The sequence below is a fragment of the Teleopsis dalmanni genome, chromosome 1 (assembly GCF_002237135.1).
Source record: "Teleopsis dalmanni isolate 2A chromosome 1, ASM223713v2, whole genome shotgun sequence".
Taxonomy (NCBI): Eukaryota; Metazoa; Arthropoda; class Insecta; order Diptera; family Diopsidae; genus Teleopsis; species Teleopsis dalmanni.
The window spans coordinates 124274174-124281411 of NC_051846.1; the positions used below are offsets into that span (position 1 = coordinate 124274174).

At 38.5% G+C, this 7238-nt stretch overlaps 2 protein-coding genes across 2 annotated transcripts; both read right to left on the reverse strand.

Moving 5' to 3' along the window:
* Positions 1-704: 704 nt before the first annotated feature.
* LOC119665914 lies at positions 705-2960 on the reverse strand. The gene has a single exon (XM_038075173.1). The coding sequence runs from the start codon at positions 2958-2960 to the stop codon at positions 705-707; it is 2256 nt and encodes a 751-aa protein (XP_037931101.1).
* Positions 2961-3046: 86 nt separating this feature from the next.
* On the reverse strand, positions 3047-5914 carry LOC119665915. The gene has a single exon (XM_038075174.1). It carries the CDS (start codon positions 5912-5914, stop codon positions 3047-3049), a length of 2868 nt encoding a protein of 955 aa, XP_037931102.1.
* Positions 5915-7238: the final 1324 nt, after the last annotated feature.

Here is a 7238-nt window from a genome sequence, read left to right on the forward strand (position 1 = left end):
TATTTTTAATCAATACAGTGTTTGTCCATAAAAGAAAAATAACCCAACCAAAGTATTTATAGCAGAAGTGGGTTTTTTTTGATGTGTTATATTTTACGTTTTTTTAAATAAATGTTTCCTTTCTCTATTTTTATGTTGTAAAAAAATGTAAACAGTGAGTGTTTTCAATGTTAGTAATTCATGTTTATTAATTAATATTGCAAAAGATCTATGTTTATTAAATAAATGTATTGTTTATTGCTTAGTAAATGTTCAATGTATGTGTTTAATCATAAGCTTTTTTATGATGTTTTAAATATTAGTCTTTTTCTTTACTTAATTTTCTTACACGTTGTGAAATTATTTATAAAAAACGCAGGCATTTTTAACTATATAAACATATATTTGCATATAAAAATATATATATGTGGAAAGAAAGTATATGAGGTGTTATTTTCAAAAGTTTTACTTCAATACACTATTTGTTTAAAAGCTAAAATTAATGTTTAATTTTAGCGCACAGACTGTCTTTCTTTACACACTTTTCAAAGAGAACAGAACAGGCTTTTTTTTTACAATAGAATTCAAGTTGCAAATTAACATGCGTACGAATAATTGAGTGCGAATGTCAAGAGCTGAAAGCTCAAATGAGTAAAAGAAATGACTCAAAACTGGTATTGATCTTGCTCTACATTATTCGTACACATGTTAAAATGCTTACAAACTCAACTTGCTAGATCTACCAAAGCACCGTGCTCCAACATCCCGCCCCCCTTGAAAGGATTTCTAGCTGGCAATAGTGCAAGTTTGTGGATTGGTCGACGGATGACTCCTTTGGATGTCTGCAGATCGACTACGCGAATATGCTTATCTGGACCGTTTACACAGTGAATGATTCTTCCCATCAGCCAACGTTGTGGGGGCATATTATCCTCGTGGATTATTACTAATGTTCCATTGCTGACGTTTGATTGTTCCTTTGTCCATTTGGTACGTGTCTGCAGCTCGTTTAGATAATCTCGAGCCCATCGGCGCCAGAAATGATGTTTTACAGCCTTCACACGGAGCCACTTATCTGCTAGTGGCAATTTATCATATTGAGATGTTGATTCCGGTAATGTCTTAAGTGGGCCGCCGATAAGAAAATGTGCTGGTGTCAATGCATCATAGTCGCTTGGATCGCAAGACAGCGGTGATATTGGTCTCGAATTAAGTATGGCCTCGATTTCAATCAGTACTGTTCCAAGTTCCTCAAACGTAAGACGAGTGTTTGCAAGGGTTGGGTTCAGATGGCCCTTAGCAATTTTCACAGCCGCCTCCCATAGCCCACCGAAGTGAGGCATCCTAGGCGGTATAAAATTGAAATTGATGAATTGGTTGGTGCAAAAAGTCTGCAAATTAGATTGGTTAGTTTTATTAAATAAAAAGTTTTTCAAGTCAGCCAGCTTGTTGCTAGCACCAACAAAATTTGTTGCATTATCGCAGTAGATATCTGATGGCAGTCCCCTTCTGCCGATCAATCTTTTTAGTGCTGCGATAAAGGCGTCCGTAGTTAAATCTGACACTGCCTCGATGTGTGCCGCCTTTGTTGATAAGCAGACGAAGATAGCTATATACGTTTTGAATGGGGCTTTTCCCCGAATACCAAGATACGTTAATACTGGCCCACAAAAATCTACTGCTGTACGAGCGAATGGCCTACTGGGAGTGACGCGTTCAATAGGAAGGTTACCCATTATTTGACCAAGCAATTTCGGTTTGTAACGCACGCAGTGAATGCAAGACCGAACCGTTCGACGCGCAATATCGCGAATGTTTAGTATCCAAAACTTAAGTCGAGTAAGGGCTATTAATGCCTTGGCTCCTGCATGATAGTTGCTCAGATGAAGATGCCGAACGTACAATTCCACAAAATAACAGCCTTTAGGCAGTAGAATCGGATGTCGCTGACCCCTGGCAATGTCACTAAGTGCGAGACGCCCTCCTACCTTTAAGAGTTGATAACCTGACGCTTCCTCCAAGAATGGGTTTAGGTGCTTGAGTGACCTTTCCACTGGGTTACCTCGCTGTAGGCCTTGTATATCCTGAGAAAAAAAATGATTTTGGATAATCCAAACAATACAATGCAGTGCTTTTTGTAATTGCATAGGTTGAATGAACTCTACGTCAGCTTTCTCTTTATACTTGGTTAACTGATGGAATCGATGTAGTTGCGCTACTATTCGTAGTATTTTAGTATAGGAGCCATACTTTGATATAACTATCAGCAAATAATTTTCTTTAGTTACCTGAGTAAACGCAAGTTTTCTTCTTTCCTTATTGACTACTTCCATATCTAAATTGCTATGTTCTGGTTGAGGCCAATGTTTTCTTTCACGTAATAAAAATTCTGGTCCAGTGAACCACGTAGACTCCGTTAGTTGGCGATTGGTACAACCACGAGAAACAATATCAGCTGGATTAATTTTTGTAGATATGTGCTGCCACTGACCAGCGCGAGTTATATCTTGGATTTCAGCCACACGGTTGCCTACAAAGGCAGACAGAGTCGAGGAATGTTGTTTCAACCAATGCAGAACTATTTGGGAATCCGTCCAAAAAAATGTTTCTCCTTCGAGGTGAGCGAGTGTCGGCTGAATTTTTTGTAATAACCTGGCAAGTAGTAACGCACCACATAACTCTAACTTAGGCAACGATTTCCTCTTTATCGGAGCTACGCGGGATTTTGCAGTAAATAGTTTGACTGTCACGTTACCTGACTTATCCTGAGAACGAAGATAAATGCAACATCCATATGCTCTTATTGAGGCATCACAAAATCCGTGGATGTCTACTTGTTGAGGGCCTATTGTTAGGCAAAATCGCGGTATCTTCATAGACGAAAGTGTATGGAGGTCTTGAACGAACGTTTCCCATGCAGAGTGAAGAGCTTGAGGTACTGACTCATCCCAATTCAAACGAAGCAGCCAGAGTTCTTGCATAATAATTTTTGAAACAAGTACAAGTGGAGCGAGTAACCCAAGAGGATCGAACAGTGATGAGGCCAGTGATAGAATAGAACGTTTTGTTACCGTACGACTAATCGGGACATTGAAAGAGAATAGAAACACATCATGAAGTTGATGCCATTTGATGCCCAATGCGCTAGTGATCGTATCCGAACCCAGATACAACTCTTCGTTGTAGTGTCGCTTACAAAATCCACATGATTAGAATGCCATTTATCCAATTCAAAACAACCTTCCTTCAGAATTGCAGTCAGTTGATGTTTAATTTCGACAAGTTCTTCACTGGAGTCGGCTCCGCCAATAAAATCATCCACAAAAAATGACGATTTAAGAAGTGGAGAGCCTAATGGGTATTTGTCTTTATATTTATCGGCCAAATATTGTAAATTTCTAGTTGATAAAAACGGCGCCGATGCTGTGCCATAAGTGACAGTATTGAGTTCGTAAGTACTAACAGGCTCCGCATCTGTGTCTCTCCAGAGGATATATTGAAACCTTCGATCTCCTTTGTCCACCAAAATTTGTCGGAACATCTTTACGATGTCGGCTGTCAGAGCATAACGGTATAAACGAAACTGAAGAAGGAGCAGATATAGTTCCGGCTGAATGGTAGGGCCTACCAGCAAAATGTCATTTAGCGCACGACTAGATGAAGTTGGACATGATGCGTCAAAAACTACTCTCAACTTTGTTGACGTGCTGGAAGGCTTCAGAACACAATGGTGAGGGATATAGTAATGCGGTTCGTTCAATTTGGGATCTTCGACGCGCGTCATATGCCCTAACTCCAGATATTGTTTCATGAACTCCCAGTAATCGCGTTTTAATGCAGGATTGGATGATAAGCGTCGTTCTATACCTAGAAGTCGACGCAAGGCAATGCTGTGTGTCAGACCGAGGGTGGTTGGTGGTTCCTTAAATGGTAATCGAACTACAATTCTTCCGTCCATAGCTTGTCGAACTGTTTCTTGATAGGAGGTCTCGCACTTCGCTTGTTCTGGTGACCACGATTTTTCAGCTGATTGTACTTCCTCTATCTTCCACATCATTTCTAGTTGTTTGGATACGGTATCATCTAGTGACATTAGGCAGTTTGCAACTGTGGGATTATCGAGAACACCTTGACATCTACCGGATACCACCCATCCAAACAATGTTTTTTGCAGGACTGGAAGATTCGCACCCAGTTTAATTTGACCGATGGATAAAATGTCAAAGAAGCTTTCTGTGCCTAGTAAGAGATCGATACGTTTGGATTTAAAAAATAGTTCATCTGCGAGTGAAGTATTCGGCGGGAGGTTCCATGATGATACATCAATTTCTGAGCTTGGCTGGTAAGCAATATGAGGAGTAACGCAGAAGTTGAGATCCAGCTCAAGATTTGAATGACGTGACTTTACGATAGTGGATGTTTGATGCTTTATATTAGCAAATGTGCTGCCTATACTTGCCACATGTACCGGTCGCTTGTATTTGACCAAATTAAGATTTTTTGAGAATTCCTCTGTTATAAAATTAACCTGCGAGCACGAATCGAGTAACGCTCTCCCCACTTGATAACCTCCAACTGAATCTTTCACCAAAACCAGCGCCGTAGCTAAAATTATTTGTTCATTTGAAGACATATCAAGATGAGAGTGACTGGCAACATTGTTATTGGGCAACAGAGTTTGCCTTGTGGTATTTAGTGAATCCGAAACCTGGTCATTGCTATTGGGTTGGTGCAAGAGTGTGTGATGTGACTTTGCGCATATTCGGCATTTGAATGATGATGTGCAATTGGCCACTCGATGCCGGGGCGATAGACAGTTAATGCAGAGTTTCAAACATTTCGCCTTCTCAAATCTTTGGTTAACTTCCATAGATTTAAAACGAGGGCATTTCTGCACTAAATGTTCATGACTTGAACAAAGTAAGCAGGACTGGGTGGAAGTAGCTGTAGCGAACGAATACTGTTTAGGACGATTGATGGGTTTGGCCTTAATATTGTTGGCTTTACGATGTACCGATAGATGGTTGTATGGCTTGTGATCGAGAGATTCTAGAAACTGACAATGTCTGTCAAGCAGTGCTGAACAGTCGTTCCAACTAGGCAGAGTGGTGAGAGATAGCGCCTCCTTCCATTTCCTACGTGTAGTTTCATCCACCCTCTGCATTACCAATGAAATGAGTATTGCCTCACATATTTGTTTTTCAGAGCCTAACGTGCAGAGTGAACCGTACAGTGCAGACACATTATCGATTAGGCTGCGAAGTTGGTGGCTAGACTGATCCGAAACCACTGGCAAATCAAATAAAGCTGTAATGTTTTCTAAGAAAATCAGCGTACTGTTGTCATACCGTGTTTTAAGTCGCTCTAAAGCCTTCGGATAATTTTCATTACAAATGGGGAATGCCTGCACTGTTTCTAATGCTTGGCCCGTTAGACAATTTCGTAAATGGTTAAATTTTTCGATGTTGGTTAGACACGCTTCTCGATCAATAATTTGGACGAAAGAATTGATGAAGTTCTTGTATTCAGAGTACTTACCACTGAACGTGGGTAATTTCAAATGTGGCAACTTCTTACTCACAGGAGGTATCAATGCTGTGTTGTCCATCATTGTAGAATTATTAGCTTCATCATTCAGCTGCGAAGATATGGAAATTTTTGTTGAAATATAAAGCTCCTCTAAGTCAGCTCTGCACGTATCGGTAGCATCTAGTTTCTCAATTGATGTCTGAAATGATAAGACCTGTTTAAAGTAAGAATCTAGGATACCTTGCCTACATTTTAATTCCGGCTGTGACAATAATTTTCCAGTCCCCTTTATGTGGGTTTCGATCAACCCTTTAATCCTACTGATACTCGCTTTGGTTGAGGCCCTTTGCTGTTTGAGTTCTGCCAATTCTGACATGGCCGTCTGGCTTGTGTTGGGTGTTGTCATCTCGATTTAATAAATTATTGATGAGTCAAAATAATTACACTCTCCGAAAGTCTAATAGATATTATATCACGACACGATACCGAAATAGTGCACAAATTCGAAAGTCACTAAGCACTTGCGCATAAATAGTTGTGCTACAACGATAATTAATCGGTTGACCGAATGATGCGAACGAAAGCGAAAGTTCTAAGCACATGCACTTAAATAATTGTGCGACAACGATTAATTAATCGGTTGACTGAATGATGCGAACGAAAGCGAAAGTTCTAAGCACATGCACTTAAATAATTGTGCGACAACGATTAATTAATCGGTTGACCGAATGATGCGAACGAAAGCGAAAGTTCTAAGCACATGCACTTAAACAATTGTGCGACAACGATTAATTAATCGGTTGACCGAATAATGTGAACGAAAGCGAAAGTTCTAAGCACATGCACTTAAATAATTGTGCGACAACGATTAATTAATCGGTTGACCGAATAATGTGAACGAAAGCGAAAGTTCTAAGCACATGCACTTAAATAATTGTGCGACAACGATTAATTAATCGGTTGACCGAATGATGCGAACGAAAGCGAAAGTTCTAAGCACATGCACTTAAATAATTGTGCATAGAGTAGCGGTTATTGTCCGCATATTACCGAACCTCGACACTCGAATAACGTTTATTTTTCCACGCGGTAACGTTTTATTTACCACGCGGTAACCACGACCATTAATTAACGTTAAGTTTAGAAATTCCGTTTGAAATTAGCAATTTTATTAATTTGCAAATATTATTTTTTAAATAATTTTTTATTATATATTTATAAACAAAATTAGAATTTATTTTTAACATTTAAATTAACACTTTTTGTCTAAAGTTAATCTTTGTTAATTATACACACCTTGAAGTGTTTTATTTTTTATGTCTGTTATTTGTTGTTTTAAGTAAGAACTTTTCTTATTAGAAAATTTGTTACACGGCACTTAAACGTTGATCTTTGATTAGTACTTATGCCCGTTTTTTAAAACGTTCGAATATTATTTTCATATTAGTGTCCTGTCACGGTCGCCAATGTTTAATCATAAGCTTTTTTATGATGTTTTAAATATTAGTCTTTTTCTTTACTTAATTTTCTTACACGTTGTGAAATTATTTATAAAAAACGCAGGCATTTTTAACTATATAAACATATATTTGCATATAAAAATATATATATGTGGAAAGAAAGTATATGAGGTGTTATTTTCAAAAGTTTTACTTCAATACACTATTTGTTTAAAAGCTAAAATTAATGTTTAATTTTAGCGCACAGACTGTCTTTCTTTACACACTTTT